Source organism: Tamandua tetradactyla, chromosome 18, assembly GCF_023851605.1.
Source record: "Tamandua tetradactyla isolate mTamTet1 chromosome 18, mTamTet1.pri, whole genome shotgun sequence".
Classification (NCBI taxonomy): Eukaryota; Metazoa; Chordata; class Mammalia; order Pilosa; family Myrmecophagidae; genus Tamandua; species Tamandua tetradactyla.
This window is the reverse complement of record NC_135344.1, coordinates 3,527,155-3,544,689: the sequence shown is the minus strand read 5'-3', so window position 1 is coordinate 3,544,689 and position 17,535 is coordinate 3,527,155. Positions and strand designations below refer to the sequence as shown.

Below are 17,535 nucleotides of genomic sequence, written 5' to 3'. Positions count from 1 at the left end.
ATGTCACAAATTAACACTACAAATTTAAATAAGCATTTGCAGGAACTGGTACAAGTGCACCACCCGGGTACAGAGAGTTAATAATAGAGTGGTATCGTGGGGGGCAAATACCTACTGCAAACTATAAAGTTAACAATAATACCATAAAATTCTTTCATCTACAGTAACTGGTGTATCATACCAATACTAGGGGTCAGTAATAGAGGGAGATAAGGGATATGGCATGTTTCGGGGTTTTTTTGTGCGTCTGTTTGATACTTTTCTTTTTGGAGCAAAGAAAATGGTCTAAAAGTGAGTGTGATGATGACTGCACAACTAAGTGGTGATACTGTGAGTTACTGATTGTAGAATTTGGCTGGAATCCAAATGAATACAGCTCAATAAAACCTGGAAGCAAACAAAATGTATAGGATGCTACCTTCTAGGTGAAAAATAAAGGAAAACTTTTTTTTTTAAAAAGCAGATTGTGATTTGCTACATCTTGGGTTGAGCCAGTGATTCTGCTTTTCTAAGGTGCTCCCGAGTACTGCTGATGCTGGAGGTCTGCAGATGACGCCTCAGGTAGCAAGGCTGAACACCGAGACCTGAGTGGGAGAACAGCAAGTGGAGCAGCGGCTGGAAATGGACTGCGTGGAAGGTGGGAGAGAAGGAGTGCTCTCACCAGGGAGAGAAAAAGGGCATTTGCACGTGGAGAGTCAGGGAAAGTAGAGGACTCCGGGGAGCTGGTGATGGAAGTGTCCACGTGAAAGTCTTCGTGGTGGCCCCATGGTGCAGCGGCCTGGGACTATTCAGCCAGGCCCTAGAGCAGGAGGGCTTCGGAGAGGCGTGCTGGGGCAGCTGCGTGGGGCGTGGAGTTTGCGGCCCTAAGCGACCCCCTTCACCGACAAACCCACTGTTGTGGAAAGAGAACTGGTGCTCCTAAGTTCCAACCCCCCAAAGAAGGGTAAATAGTAAGGGCAATTTATATTTGAACGCACTTTGCGCCAGGGCAACTATAACGCGTCACGTCATTTCTTTGTATCTTCTGGCGTTAATCAGAAATTTCAATCTACGCTATCAGTCAGTCCTGCCATAGGCTCAATTTCCCGGTCAAGGCTGTTTTGTGGAAGGCGGTGTTGGTCGGGGGGCACTTGCCCCTAGCCAGGTGGCCCAGGTACGCGAAGCCCGAACAGGTGTGCACTCCCCTCCCGGGCCTTCCAAACAAGAGGAGGAGGTCCGGGTGCCAAGCACCGGAGCACGCGCAGGCCAGAGGATCGCGCCTTCCAGGGGAGGACGGCGCATGCGCCGCCTCGCGCTCCCGCCTGGGCCGCCTGACGACGTCACGGGGCCGCCGTCGAGGCGTGGCGGGGGCGGGGCCTGGAGACCTCCGCCCCTTGCCCGCTGCCCCCGCCTCCCGGTGACGTCAGGGGCCGCCGTCGTGGGGCGTGGCCTCGGGACGCCGCTTCCTCTGTCCTGAGCCTCAGTCGCCCGGGGACGCGCAGCGCGGAGGGGAGGGGCGAGCGCTCGCCGGGCTGGGCCGCAGGGCCGCGGCGGGCGGGAGGCGGCGAATCGACGGGGAGCGGGCGGGGAGGGGCGGCCGGAAGATGGCGGCCCACATCCCGCTGTACCCGGTGCGCAGCGCCGCGGCGTCCGGGCCGGGGTCCGACCGGCACAGCAGGTAACCCCGCCGCGGCCGACCGCCCCGCGTGCTCGCCCCGGCGCCTCGCGTCCCCTCGCCGGGAGCCGGCGCGGCGGGCCGAGCGTCTGAGCGCCCCGGCCACAGCCGAGGTGGGCCCCGCCGCGCGGCGCCAGGCCGCCTCCCTGTCCGCCCCGCGGCCTGGCCACGGGCCCGCTCGCGTTCGAGTCCGGGCCCCGGAGGCCGCCGCACTCCCTTCGGGCAGGCTGGGGTGTGTCCGCCCGCGGGTGTGGGCCGCCCGGGTGCCCCGCCGTCGGGGGCAGCGGCTCCGGAGCTCGGGCCCCTCCCCGAGCGCGCCCCGGCCCCCAGGTGTGGGCCTCCCGGTCTCCAGGTGAGGGGTGGCGAGGAGTGCCAGCCGCGCGGGCGGCCCCGAAGGGGAAGCAGCCGGGTTCCAGACTCCGTTATAACTGCGCGGTGGTCCGATGCAACTTCTAATCACAGTGTACCAGTGTGCATCTTATTGAGAATCCATTATTTTCACAGTTACATGTGCAAGTAAAGAACTTTTTCCTTAAACGTGTATTTACAAAGTACTTTTTTTGAAGATGATTTTGTTTCTGGAATAGGGAGCGGAGATTGGGAGAGCTTAGATTATTTAAGGGGGCTGCAGTTAGTATAGAGGTGGAATTAAAACTTAATGAAAGTCTCATACCACTTGGATTTAAGTCTTATTTTACTTCTCCCCCGAGGAAAAGAATATTTTTGAAATAAAGAAATTAGAAAATGGAACTTTAACTAAGGGGGGAATATTGCATCTTTGTAGGTATAGAAATTTTATTTTTCTACAGGGTCCTTATTTCTTTATATTCTCAATTGCATGTCTTGTAGAACATTTGTACACTGCTTTGGTTGATAATTAAATTTTTTTTGCATCATGTAGGTAATGAAATCTTGTGACTAACTTAAGATAATAGGGTACGCTAAGGTGGAACAAGTCTGTCCTTGTGTTGTAGAAATAAAATAATAAGCGTTCAAGATAAAGGAAACATGGATTTCACAGAGTATCCAGTTTCTTTGGAATTTGAGGCTTATAATAGTTTTTGCTTTTAGTTCAATATAGAAAAAAGAATACACATTGTATTGTTAAAGAGCTGAATTGGAATTATGTTTCATGTTGTACTGTTTGATCATTTAAACTTTAAGTCTTAATTTGGGGGATACTGTTTTTTCTTTTGGGATTGTTGAGCATTGCTGGAGAACCTACCGAAGGTGCCCCTCAGTGGCTGGCCTGAGATGGGTTCTCCAGAAATACCATTTTCCCTTTCCACTTTGGTGTTACCTAGAAGAGGAGTTGTATTAGTAATTCTGCAGGTAGTTAAATATTAGGAGATGACTATTTGGAAATAAGTCACTGTTGAAACTGTTGTGTACCCCAGAAAAGCCATGCTCTTTAATTCTCATACAATATTGTTGGGTGGGATCTTTTTTATTGTTTCCATGGAGATGTGACTCACCCAGTTGTGGGTGGGGCCTTTTGCATAGGTGGTTTCCATGGAGAGGTTGCCATCCATTCAAGGTAGCTTTGTTTACTGGACCTCTTTAAGAGGGAACCATTTTGGAAAAAGCTTTAGAGCCAACTGAACCCATACAGCCAGAGACCTTAAGGAATGCAGAAAGAAAACCGTTGAAGAAGCCAATAGAGCAAGCTAGCAGCCCTTGCCATGTGCCTTCCCAGCTGACAGAGGTGTCTGGAAGCCAAAGACCCAGCACATACCAGCCAGGTGCCTTCCCAGCTGATAGAGCTGTTCCGGAGGGCATCAGTTTTTCTTGAGTGAAGATAACCTCTTGTTGGCACCTTCATTTGGATATTTTCATGGCTTTAGAACTGTGAACTTAGAACTTAATTCCCCTTTTTAACAGCCTTTCCCTTTTTGATGTATTGCTTTCTGACAGCTTTAGCAAACTAAGACAGTCACCTGTTTCAAAATAGGTTGCTGGCACAGTTTGAATCTAAAAATATAAATTTCCAACTTGGGTTTGAGTCCTGCATTGGAGATGAATTCATTTGCATGAGCTAATTGTATCTCCTCTCAGAGTTGGAATTAGGGAATTCATATCTGTAGTTTGGATCAGGTTCAGTGCTCTTTTTCTGACCCCTGCTCATCTTAAGACCTTTGGCTGTGGATAGAATTGAGAATTTTTGGTATCTCATGAATTCTTAATTGGTTTCAAGTGTAATCCCTCCTTCTCCATGCCCAGTCCTTGAAACATTTTCTGCTGTGTACATTTTTTTTGTTCTTTTTGTTGCTGTGTAAATTTTTAATGTAAAAATTTGGACTGGGATCCTGGGGACCAGTGGACTTGGTAGTGGAAGGATATGGTGCATATTGCTGTGAGTTGGTAAACTATTAAGTTCTGATTCTCAGTTTATAGTTGTCTCTGCTGGAGATACTGAGGCAGGGGCTGGAAGTACAGTGTGTTAGTTTCTGTTGCTATTATAACAAATTGCTACAAATTTAGCAACTTAAAACAGTATCAGTGTATTATCTAGTATCTGCTGGTGCTAATTCTTTAAACATTTGGTAAAATTTTTCAGTGAAATCACTTGGGTCTGCCAAATTTCCCCCTGGGAGCTTGTAAACTACAAATTCAATTTTTGTTTTTTTTTTTGTGAACATTCTTTTTTTATCACATAATTGCATATTCATCAGCATGATCATTTCATAGAGCAGTTGCATCAATTCAGAAAAAGAAATCAAAAGAAAACAGAAAAAAAATTCGTACATACCATACTCCTTACCCCTCCCTTTCATTACTCACCAGCATTTTAATCTAGTAAATTTATTTTAACATTGTTCCACCTGTTATTTATTTATTTATTTATTTATTTTTAAATTTTTTTATTAATTAAAAAAATTACAAGAAACACAAACATTCCCAACACATACACTCAGCAATTCACAATATCATCACATAGTTGCATATTCATCATCATGATCATTTCCCAGAACATTAGCATCAATTCAGAAAAAGGAATAAAAAGACAACAGAAAAATATAACAAATAGAAAAAAAAAAATTTACAGGCCATACCCCTTACTGATCCCTTTCATTGATCACTAGCATTTCAAACTAATCTATTTTAACATTTGTTCCCCCTATTATTTATTTTTATTCCATATGTTCCTCTCATCTGTTGACAAGGTAGGTAAAAGGAGCATCAGACACAAGGTTTTCACAATCACACAGTCACATTGTGAAAGCTATATCATTATACAATCATCATCAAGAAGCATGGCTACTGGAACACAGCTCTACATTTTCAGGCAGTTCCCTCCAGCTTCTCCATTACATCTTGGATAACAAGGTGATATCTACTTAATGCATAAGAATAACCTCCAGGATAACCTCTCAACTCTGTTTGGAATCTCTCAGCCATTGACACTTTGTCTCATTTCACTCTTCCCCCTTTTGGTCAAGAAGGTTTTCTCAATCCCTTGATGCTGGGTCTCAGCTCATTCTGCGATTTCTGTCCCATGCTGCCAGGAAGATCCACACCCCTGGTAGTCATGTCCCACGTACACAGGGGGAGGGTGGTGAGTCTGCTTGCTGTGTTGGCTGGAGAGAGAGGCCCCATCTGAGCAACAAAAGAGGTTCTCTTGGGGGTGACTCTTAGGCTTAATTTTAAGTAGGCTTGACCTATCCCCTGTGGGGTTAAGTTTCATATGAACAAACCCCAAGACTGGGGGCTCAGCCTATAGCTTTGGTTGTCCACACTGCTTGTGAGAATATCAAGAATTCAGCTTGGGGAAGTTGAGTTTTCCCCCGTTCTCACCATTCCCCAAAGGGGACTTTGCAAATACTTTTCCTTTCACTGGTCAAATCACTCTGGGATTCATCAGGGCATCACCTGGACAAACCAACAAAATCTCATGTCCTATACAAAGTTCCATGTACTTAAGGTGTTCAATCAACTATCTACATAAGTTATATTAGGAGATGCACTAGTCAAAGTATAGGTTTGTACCAAATAAACATTTTTGCTTTAGTCTCACATATTAGTTGAAATTTTAAAATATTCAGTACCATCTATTTTCAGCACACTGCAGTAATGACATTCTTTTGTTCTTCCTCATGCAGAAACATTTTTTAAATTTGTACATTTAGTCACTATCATTATACACTCTAGGCATTTCTAGGTTACACCATCTCAATCTTTATCTTCTGTCTTTCTTTGGTTTCATTTATGCCCCAGCCCTCCTCCCTCTATCATTCTCATATGCAGCTTCATTCAGTGTTTTAACATAATTATATTACAGTTAGGTAATATTGTGCTGTCCATTTCTGAGTTTTTATATTCAGTTCTGTTGCACAATCTGTATCCCTTCAGTTCCAATTACCCAATATCTTACCCTATTTCTATCTCCTGATGGTCTCTGTTACCAAGGAAATATTCCAAGATTATTCACTAATGTCAGTTCATATCAGTGAGACCATACAGTATTTGTCCTTTTGTTTCTGGCTAATCACACTCAGCATAATGTCCTTAAGGTCCATTCATGTTATTACATACTTCATAACTTTATTCTGTCTTACAGCTGCATAATATTCCATCTTATGTAAATGTCACAATTTGTTTAGCCAACTGTCTGTTGATGGACATTTTGGCTGTTTCCATCTCTTGGTAATTGTTAATAATGCTGCTGTAAACATTGGTGTGCAAATGTCCATTTGTGTCCTTGGCCTCGTGTCCTTTGAGTAGAGACAGCATATAGATGGGTCCTGCTTTTTAATCCATTCTGCCAGACTATGTCTTTTGATTGGAGAGTTTAATCCACTACCATTCAGTGTTATTACTGCATGGGTAGTACTTTCTTCTACTATTTTGCCTTCTGGATTTTATATGTCATATCTAAGTTTCCTTCTTTTTACCTTTACTCATATTCTTCCTTTCTACACTCTTCTCCACACCTCTCTCTTCTGTCTTCATATCTGTCTCTAGTGTTCCCTTTAGTATTTCTTGCAGAGCTGGTCTTTTGGTCACAAATTCTCTCAGTGATTTTTTGTCTGAAAATGTTTTAATTTCTCCCTCATTTTTGAAGGACAGTTTTGCTGGATATAGAATTCTTGGTTGGCAGTTTTTCTCTTTTAATAATTTAAATATATTATCCCACTGTCTTCTCGCCTCCATGGTTTCTGCTGAGAGATCTGCGCATAGTCTTATTGGGCTTCCCTTGTAAGTGATGGATTGCTTTTCTTGTTGCTTTCAAGATCCTCTGTTTCTCTTTGACCTCTGACATTCTGATTATTAAATGTCTTGGAGTATGTCTATTTGGATCTATTCTCTTTGAGGTACACTGCACTTCTTGGATCTGTTATTTTAAGTCTTTCATAAGACTTGGGAAATTTTCATTGATAATTTCCTCCATTAGTTTTTCTCCTCCTTTTCCCTTCCCTTCTCCTTCTGGGACACCCACAACATGTATATTCATGCGCTTCATATTGTCTTTCAATTCCCTGAGTCCCTGCTCATATTTTTCCATTTTTTTTCCCTAGAGTTTCTGTTTCTTGTCGGATTTCAGATATTCCGTCCTCCAGTTTAGAGATCCTATGTTCTGTCTCTCTAAATCTACCATTGTAGGTTTCCATTGTTTTTTTCATCTCTTCTACTGTGTCTTTCATTCCCATAAGTTCTGTGATTTGTTTTTTTAGACTTTCGGTTTCTTCTTTTTTGTTCCTTCCTTGCCTTCTTTATATCCTCCCTCAATTCATTGATTTGGTTTTCGATGAAGTTTTCCATGTTTGTTCATACATTCTGAATTAATTGTTTCAGTTCCTGTATGTCGTTTGAATTGTTGGTTTGTTCCTTTGACTGGGCCTTATCTTCAATTTTCCTAGTGTGATTTGTTATTTTTTGCTGGCGTCTAGGCATTTAATTACCTTAATTAGTTTATTCTGGAGATTGCTTTCACTTCTTTTACCTAGGGTTTTCTTGCTGGATGAATTTGTTATCTATCTGTTCTTTGACGTTCAGTTCAGCTTTATCTGGACCTTTAGCTTAAGTTTTGTTTAACAGAGGAGAATTTTTCAGTTCTTGTTTTCTTGTTTCTTGCCCTGCTTGTGTGGTGCCTTTTCCCCCCACACACTCAGGAGGGTCTACTTAGATATTATAGACCCCAGCCAGATTTTCCCGGACTAAACTGGCCTCCTATCAGGAGGAAAGAGTCACCTGCGTCGGTTTTCCCTGAGGGTGAGACCCAGCAGGTTGAAAGACTTTCCTGTGAAGTCTCTGGACTCTTTTCTTATCCTGCCCTGTGTGTGGCACTTGTCTGACTGCAGGTCCCACCAGCATAAGATGATACGGTCCCTTTAACTTTGCCAGACTCTCCCTGCTGGGGGCGTGGTGGAGACAGAGGAGAGGTTGTAGGCTGGTTTTAATGGCTTCAAATTACCAAGCCCTGGTGTCTGAATTCCTTGATGGAGGGATTCCACCTGGGTGGGGCTTCACCCCTCCCCTGGGGAAGGCACAGGCTCCAGATAAGCCCCCAAAAGAGCTCACTTCTGCCTATGCCTGGGGCAGTTGCAGCCTGAAAAGTCCTACTGCTGTATCCAGAGGCAGGCAAGCCTTTGTAGAAACACAGCCACAAAAACCTCTGTTTCCTTCTTTTTTTTCCCCTTTTTTCTGTCAGTCCTGCCCCCTTGGTTCCGGGGCAGGAATGAGCAGCCTCCGCTTTGATCAAGTTCACCTAAGCTGGGGGCCTTTTTTTAGTAGTCAGAATTTGTTAATTAGTTCCACAATTGGCGTTTAATTGTGCCCAGTTCGTGCTGCTGGTCCTTTCCTTTCCCCTCTGGGAAGCGGCCTGTGGGGGAGCGGCACTGGCCGCCACAGCTTTGGGAACTCACGGTTCTGGGGGGTGCTCACAGCCGGTCTAGCTGGTCCAGAGTGGGGTACGCTGTGTGTCCGGTTACTGTCATGGCTCCGGGAACTGTTCTGTACTGTTTCTGGTTATTTAGTAGTTGTTCTGGAGGATGAACTAAAATGCGCATGTTTTTAAGCTGCCATCTTGACCCAGAAGTCATCCAAATTCAATTTTTTTAATGATTATAGGACCATTCAGATTATCTGTTTGATGCTGGTTGAGTTCTGTTAGCTATGATTTTTGAGGAATTGGTCCATTTCTTCTGAGTTGTCAAAGTATTCCCATATTACTGTTTTAATGACTGTGGGGTCTGTCTATTTTTTCTGTTTTACCCTTCCCTCTCTTTTTCTTTGTCAGTCTTGCTCGAGTTTTGCCATATTTATTTATTTATTTTATTATAAGAGCCAATTTTGGTTTCCCTGATTTTTCTCCATTGTTTCCCCTTTTTTTCCCCAGCATCATTTTATTTTTCCCTCTGTTTGCTTTGGGTTTACTTTGTTCTTTATCTAGTTTCTTGAGATAGGAACTTAGATGACTGATTTAAGATCTTTCTTCATTTTGATATAAGCATTTTGTGTTGAAAATTTCCCTCTCAATACTGCTTGAGCTGCACCTCACATATTTTGATACATTGTATTTTTATTTTCATTTAATTTTTTTTTTCCATTGGTAGGCACCAGGAATTGAGCCTGGGTCTCTGGCATGGCAGGTGAGAACTCTGCCACTGAGCCGCCATTGCACGTATTTTTTCTTTTTTTTTTTTAATATTTAAAGCTTCTTCTTTGACTCATAGATTGTTTAGTGCTGTGATATTTAGTTTTTATGTGATTAGAGATTTCCTGTTTTTCTGTTTTGATTTCTAGTTTGATTCTGTTATGGTCAGAGAGCACAGTTCGTATGATTTCAGTTTAATTACATTTGTTGATATTATCTGTTTTGGTTATTGCCCCATGGGTGCTTGAAGAAAATGTGTATTCTCCTGTTGTAGGTCCTATAAGCGCCCTGGCTGGGGCATCTGATTCTGTCCTGGTTGGGGTTGGGATCAGGGAAGACTTCAGAAATGTAGTAGTTTTGCTTGTTGGCAGAGTCGGGAATGTAGCTATTGTAAAGGATGACAGGAAGGAGTGGAAGTGGGAGCCCTTTCCTCTTGCGGGGTCAAGCATAGCTCTGCTTCAGAGATGTTGAGCAGTGAGGCTGTGGTCTGCTGTTCCCAGTTTGAGAAAGCCTGCGTGCATGAAAAGTAAGTACAAAGAGGAAGCCGACGGTCTACATAAACCCACTGGAGAGTTGGGCTTGTCGTTTGAGTGATGACACCAGAGATAGGTTTGTGTGAAACATGGAAAGTATTGTAAATGAGAACCCTAGATAAGACTACTGCTTGCCATCCCTCCTTCTCCTCCATGTACTCAAATTATGCCCACCTGTCAGATTAGCTCTGGAAAGTATAGAGGTGGAGAAAAGACTAATGTAAAGCAATGCCGTTTATGGTTTGAGGCCAGCCACTTATAAGAGCCAGTTTTTCCACATCCTTGCAGCATCTGATATGATCACCATTTAAAATTTTAGCCGTTTTAAGGGTATATGATGTTAATTCATAGTGTTCTAAATTTGCATTTCCCTAAATGGCTAGTGATGTTGAACATCTTTTCTTGTGCTTATATGCCATCTGTAAATTTTCTCTGGTGATATATCTCTTTGTGTTTTATGCACAGTTTTTAATTGGACTGGTTTATTTTATTGAGCTTCGATTGGGTTTTGAGAGTTATTTAAATAGTTATGGAAATGTGTCCTTTCATATGATTTGTAACAATTTTTCTCAACCCAGTCTAGAGCCTGCCTTTTTATCCTCTTAACACAGTCTTTTTAAAATTTTTGCTGAAACCCAGTGTATTGATCTTTTTCTCTTATGGGTTGTACTTTTGGTGTCAAGTCTAAGAGCTGTTTCCAAGTCCTAGATCTGGCAGATTTTCTCATATTTCCTTCTTAAGTATTATAGTTTTACATTTTACTTTTTAAATCTATGATCAGTTTGGTGTTATTTTCTGTATAAGTTGTGAGGTTTAGCTTGTGGTTCATTTTTTTTTTTTTTTTTTGCTTAAGAATTTCTAATTGCTCTGGCATCATTTGTTGAAGAGTGCACTTCCTCTTTTGAGTTACTTTTCACCTTTGTCAAAAATCAGTTTTCCATACTATTTCAGGATTCACTGTTTGGTCCCATTGATCTGTGTGTCTGTCCTCTCACCAGTTACACAGCCTTGATTGTTGTGGATGTGCAGTGAGTCTTAAAATGGGCTAGGGTGATTCCTCCCACTTGATTCTCCTTTTTCAAAATTGCTTTAGCTAATCTGATTCCTTTTCCTTTCTATATAAGTTTTAGAGTAATCTTGTCATAGCTACGAAATAACCTTGCTGGGATTTGTAAGGAGTTACTTTTTAACCTGAGTAATAATTTAGGGAGAACTGATACCTCTACTATAGTGAGTCTTCCAAACCATGAACATAGTTCATCTCTCTGCTTAATACATCTGCAATAATTTTTTTCTTCAGTATTGTTTAGTGTACAAGTCCTGTACATGTTTTGTTAGATCTGTACCTAAGCATTCATTTTATTGAGTGATTGTTTGGTATTTTAATTTTTAATTTTAATTTTTAATTTGGATTCTGCAAGTTTATTGCCTATATGTAGAAATGAAGTTGATTTTTGCATATTTACCTTGTATCTTGCAACTTTGTTGAACTCTGTAGTTCCAGGTGGACTTTTTTTTTTTTTTTGATTACTTGGAATTTTTTATGTAGACAGTCATGTTGTTCTAGTTTGCTAGCTGCCGGAATGCAACACACCAGAGACAGATTGGCTTTTAATAAAAGGGGATTTATTTCATTAGTTCTTCAGAGGAACGGGAGCTAACTTTCAACTGAGGTTCTTTCTTACGTGGGAAGGCACAGGACCATCTCTGCTGGCCTACTCTCCAGGCCTCTGGGTTCCAACAACTTTCCCCGTGGTGATTTCTTTCTGCATCTCCAAAGGGCTGGGCTGAGCTGTGGGTGCTGAGATGAGGTATGCTGAGCTGCTTAGGCTGTGCTACATTGAGCTCTCTCATTTAAGCACCAGCCAATTAAATCAAACATCATTCATTACAGCAGGCACGCCTCCTAGCCGACTGCAGATGTAATGAGCAACAGATGAGGTTCACGTACCATTGGCTCATGTCATGTGCACAACAGAACTAGGCGCCTTCACCTAGCCAAGTTGACAACGGAATCTAACTACCACACATGTCATGTGCAAATAGGGACTGTTTTACTTATTCATTTCTAATCTGTGTGTCTTTTTTTAAACAATTTTTTCTTTGTGAAATATAACATATATACAAAAAAAACAAAAAGTTTTCTAAGTATATTTTAACAAATAGTTATGGAACAGATTTTCAAGGTTGGTATGGGTTACAGTTCCATGATATATTTTTTTCCTTCTAGCTGCTCCGAGACACTGAAGATCAACAGAAATATCAGTATGACGATTCGGCAGTCATATTCATTTTTTAAATTCTATCTTCTTTTTTATACTCCTCTTTCTCTTTAAATTATATATGTATATAAAAACAATAATCAAAGTACATCACAACAGTTAGTTATAGAGCAGAGTTCAGAGTTTGGTATGGTTTATAATTCCACAATTTAAAGTTTTCATTTCTAGCTGCCCTAAGTCACTGGAGGCTAAAAGAGAAATAATCAGTATAATGATTCAGCACTCATACTCATATGTTAAACCCAATATTCTCTGTATAAATTCACCATCACCTTTGATCTTTCTCCCACTCTTTAGGGGTATTTGGGCTGTGCCCCTTCTATATTTTTCATATTAGAAGGGACTGTCGATAATGGGGGATAGGGGATGGATAATACGAGATTGGGGATGGGCCTTCTTATTTCTGGACTTATCTGGTCCAAGGACTCACTTGGAGTTTGTAGGTTTGGGAGAGTTACCCTAGTGCATGGAACCTTTGTAGAATCTTACAATGCCCTAGGTACTCTTTAGGATTGGCTGGAATGGTTTTGGTTGGGGTTTGGCAAGTTAGTATAGACAGCAATGTCTAATTGAAGCATGCTTAAGAGTGACCTTCAGAGTAGCCTTTAGACTATTTGAACTCTCTCAGCCACTGATGCTTATTTGTTACACTTCTTTCCCCCCTTTTGGTCAGGATGGAATTGTTGATTTCACAGTGCCAGGGCCACACTTATCCCTGGGGGTCATCTCCCATGTGGCCAGGGAGACTTTCGTCCCTGGATGTCATGTGCCATTTTGGGGGGACGGCAATGGTTTCACTTGAAGAATTGGACTTAGAGAAAGGCCACATTTGAGCAATGAAAAAAGTCCTCCAGAGGTGACTCTTAAGCATACCTATAGGTAGGCTAAGCTTTTCTGCTACATTCATAAGCTTTACAAGATTGAGGACTTGGCCTATTAATTTGGGTGTCCCTAATGTTTGGCAGAGTATCCAGGGTTTCCTCGGTGGTACGGTTTAATAGACCATAATTTTTCTCCTGTCCCTCAAGGGACTTTGCCAATACTTTTTGATTATCTGCTTAATATACTCTGGGATGTATCCAGGTATTGTGTTAAACTATACAGGATTAAAGGCTTTCATTCTTATTCTGGGCTCCCTGTGTTTGGATTGTTTAAATGATCTGTCCAGACAGGTGAGTTAGATTATGTTATACTGAAAATCTAGGTTCTAACATAATAAAACTTTCTTCCTTGGGTCTCAAAGAATAGGCAAAGTTCTAAAATACAGGTAATATCTTCCTTTCCCCTGTATTTTGAATTACCTTAATCCTGACCCAGTCAGCTTCATTCTTTTCCAAATACCAGGTTATATATATATATAAAGTAGCCCCTCAAAATCCAGAAATAACAATTATCATTCTGGACTAAAGGTGACTGCTATCAGAGCTTACAATCTAAGCCCCAATTTTCTTATAAGTATTTTCTTAATGAGATCATATGCTATTTGCTCTTTTGTTTGTGACTTATTTTGCCTCACCAAAAGTCCCATAGGTTCATTCACCATGTTGCATACCTCACAACTTCATTCCTTTTTGTAGCAGCACTGTTCTAGTTTGCTAGCTGCCAGAATGCAATATACCAGAAACGGAATGGCCTTTAAAAGGGGGAATTTAATGAGTTGCTGGTTTACAGTTCTAAGGCTGAGAAAATGTCCCAATTAATACAAGTCTATAGAAATGTCCAATCTAAGGCATCCAGGGACAGATACCTTGGTTCAAGAAGGCCAATGAAGTTCAGGGTTTCTCTCTCAAGTGAGAAGGCACATGGTGAGCACAGTCAGGGCTTCTCTCTTGGCTGGAAGGGCACATGGCGAATACAGCGTCATCTGCTAGCTTCCTCTCCTGGCTTCTGGTTTCATGAAGCATCCCGGGAGGCATTTTCCTTCTTCGTCTCCAAAGGTCACTGGCTGGTGGACTCTGCTTCTTGTGGCTATGTCATTCTGCTCTCTCTGAATCTCTTTCTCCAAAGTATTTCCTCTTTTATCGGACTCCAATAAACCAATCAAGACCCACCCAGATGGGTGGAGACATGCCATCCCCTAATCCAGTTTAACAGCCATTCTTGACTAAATCACATCACCCAGGGAGATGATCTGATTACAATTTCAAACATACAGTATTGAATAGAGATTATTCTACCTTTATGAAATGGAACTTATATTAAAACATGGCTTTTCTTAGGGGGCATGCTTCCTTTCAAACCAGCACAAGCACCGTGTTTGATCATATTGTTACATCGTTGTTCACCAGTTTACTTCTCAGACAGTGCATCTTTCAGCCACCTCTATCTTCTGGGCCTCATGTATAATGTCCAAAGTCAGCAGTCCATCAGCACTGTCAGTTTTAGAAAATTTCATTGTTCCCAAGAGAAAGATAGACAACAACCATACCCTCACCAAATGGAAATCCAAACTTCCCCTAAGTCTTGTCCCCTCCCCCATAATGTACCCTAGGTATTGCTGCTGTACTGTTGATGTTTTCCTGTTAAACATAGCCCAGAGTATGCAATATTATTTCCCCCCCATACTCCAAAATCTTACATTCTTTGTACAAGATTCATACCTTTGTAGTAATTCATGCAAGAACTTATTTATATTTGTAGTGTTAATTGTTGAGACACATGAGTCTATACAACTCCTTTCAATCATGTTCACTTTCAGTATGGTAATATTACTTATAGACCGAGTAGTGAACTGTCTTCACTTCTGTCTATTCCTGTACAGTTGAGTTCAACCTCATTAGCAAACTGTTCGCCCATCTCAAGTTTCTGTATATCTCTAGGTCCCCTATATTCTGTATTTAAGCCTCTGATTTTACCTTTACCATGGTCATAACAGTGGAATCATGCAGTAGCTGTCCTTTTGTGTCTGGCTTATTTCACTCAGCAGTATGTCCTCAAGGCACATCCATCTTGTCATGTGGTTCAGGACATCATTTTGTCTTACTGCTGCATAATTTGCCATCGTATGTATATACCACATTTTGTTAATCCACTTGTCTGTTGTGGGCACTTAGTTTGTTTCCATCTTTTAGTGATTGTGAATAGTGCTGTTATGAACATCAGTGTGAAAATCTCTGTATCAATGCTTTCAGCTCTTCTGGGAATATACCAAATAGTGGTATTGACGGGTCATAGGGTAGCTTGATATTTAGTTTTCTGACGAATTGCCAGACTGTCTTCCATAGTGGCTATACCATTATACATTCCCACCACCAGTACTCAAGTGTCCCAAGTTCTCCACATCCTCTCCAACATGGGTAGTTTCCTGTTGTTTAATAGCAGCCATTCTTATAGGTGTGTGGTGCTATCTCATTGTAGTCTGGATCTGCATTTCCCTTGTAGGTAATGAGAATGAGCATTCCTTCTTGTCCTTTCTAGCCATTTGTATTTGGTCTTCAGAAAAATGTCAATTCATGTCTTTAGCCCACTTTATAATTGGGTTGCTTGTCTTGGTGTTGTTGAGTTGTACGATTTCTTTGTATATACAGGATATCAAGCCTTTATCCAATATGTGATTTCAAAATATTTTCTCCCATTGAATTGGCTGCCTCTTTACCTTTTTGACAAAGTCTTTTGAGGTGAAGAAGCATTTGGTTTTCAGGAGTACCCATTAATCTATTTTTTATTTTGTTGCTTGTGCTTTTTGTAAAGTTTAGGACGCTACCTCCTATTACTAGGTCTTGAAGATGTTTCCCTATATTTTCTTCTAGGAGCTTTATGGTACTGGTTCTTATGTTTAGGTGTTTGATCCAATTTGAGTTAACTTTTGTATAAGGTGTAAGGTAAGGGTCCTCTTTCATTCTTCTGACTATTGATATCGAATTCTCCCATGCTGATGTATTGAGAAGACTATTTTGTCCCAGTTCAGTGGATTTGGGGTCTGTCATGGTTAAGGACACTTGTCAACTTGGCCAAGTTGTGGTACCTGTTTATCTGATTGGGCAAGCGCTGGCCTGTCTGTTGCAATGAGGACATTTCATAGGATTAGGCCATGTTCACGTCAGCTGCATCCACAGCTGATTCCATTTGTAATCAGCCAAAGGGGAGTGTCTTCTGCAATTAGTGATGCTAAATCTAATCATGGGAAGCCTTTTAAGGAGGACTCAGAGGAGACGGGTTCCATTCCATTCCTGCTTTGGCTGGTGAGCCTCTCCTGTGGAGTTCATCCAGGCCATCCATCGGAGTTGTTGGCTTCGCAGCCTGCCCAGTGGATTTTGGACGCTGTGTTCCTGCGGACACATGAGACACTTTTATAAATTTCATATTTGCAAGTGTTCCCTGTTGATTCTGTCTCTTTAGAGAACCCTAACTAATACAGGGTCCTTGTCAAAAATTAGTTTACCGTAGACTTGGTGGTCTATTTCTGCAGTTTTGATTAGATTCCATTGGTCAATACTTCTATCTTTGGGCCAGTATCATGTTGTTTTGCCACTGTGGCTTTATAATAAGTTTTAAAATCTGAAAGTGTTAATCCTCCCATTTACTTCTTTTTTAGGATGCTTTTAGCTATTCAGAGTTTCTTTCTCTTCCAGATGAATTTGGTAACTAGGTTTGCCAAGTCTTCGAAGTAGGTTGATTGAATTTTGATTGGTACTGTATTGAATATGTAGATCAGTTTGGGTAGAATTGACATCTTAACTGAATTTATCCTTCCTATACATGAGCACAGAATATCTTTCCACCTATTTAGGTCTTCTTAGATTTCTTTTAACAATGTTATGTAGCTCCCTGTGTACAAGTCCTTTATATCCCTAGTCAAGTTCATTCCTAGATACTTGATTCTTTTAGTTGCTATTTTGAATGGAATTTTTTCCTTAGTTGGCTCCTTGATTAGGTAATTGCTTGTGTACAGAAACATTACTGATTTTTTGCACATTAATTTTATAACCTGCCACCTTGCTGAATTTGATTATTAGCTCAAGTAACTTTGTTTCAGATTTCTCAGGATTTTCCAAGTAAAGTATCATATTATCTGCAAATAATGAAAGTTTTACATCTTCTTTTCCAATTTGAATGCCTGCCTGATTGCTCTAGCTAGAAGTTCTAGTACAATTTTGAATAATAGTGGTGACTGAGGGCTTCCTTGTCTCATTCCCGATCTTAGGGGAAAGCTTTCAGCCTCTCACCATTGAGTATGATGCTGGCTATGGGTTTTCCATATGTGCCTTTTATCATGTTGAGGAAGTTACCTTTCATTCCTACCTTTTGAAGTGTTTAATCAGAAAAGGATGTTGAATTTTGTGGAATGCTTTTGTAGCATTAATCGAGATGATCATATGTTTTTTCCCTTTTGATTTGTTGATGTGCTTTATTATGTTAACTGATTTTGTTGTGTTGAACCATCCTTGCATTCCTGGTATAAACCCCACTGGTTGTGATGTGTAATTCTTTTAATGTGCTGTTGGATTTGATTAGCAAATACTTTGTTGAGAA

The 17,535-nt window shown here is 41.3% G+C and overlaps 1 protein-coding gene across 7 annotated transcripts in view; it reads left to right on the top strand.

The window, feature by feature from the left end:
- Positions 1-1,530: 1,530 nt before the first annotated feature.
- Positions 1,531-17,535, top strand: part of ATP9B (ATPase phospholipid transporting 9B (putative)) — a 468,039-nt gene continuing 452,034 nt past the window's right edge. For 6 of the 7 annotated variants that reach the window (XM_077135187.1, XM_077135182.1, XM_077135183.1 and 3 more), the window contains exon 1: positions 1,531-1,657. In XM_077135187.1, the coding sequence (XP_076991302.1) occupies positions 1,584-1,657 (74 nt within the window). In that variant the 5' untranslated portion in view covers positions 1,531-1,583. The remainder of the gene's footprint in view (positions 1,658-17,535) is intronic. The other variant, XM_077135184.1, reaches the window with a different exon arrangement.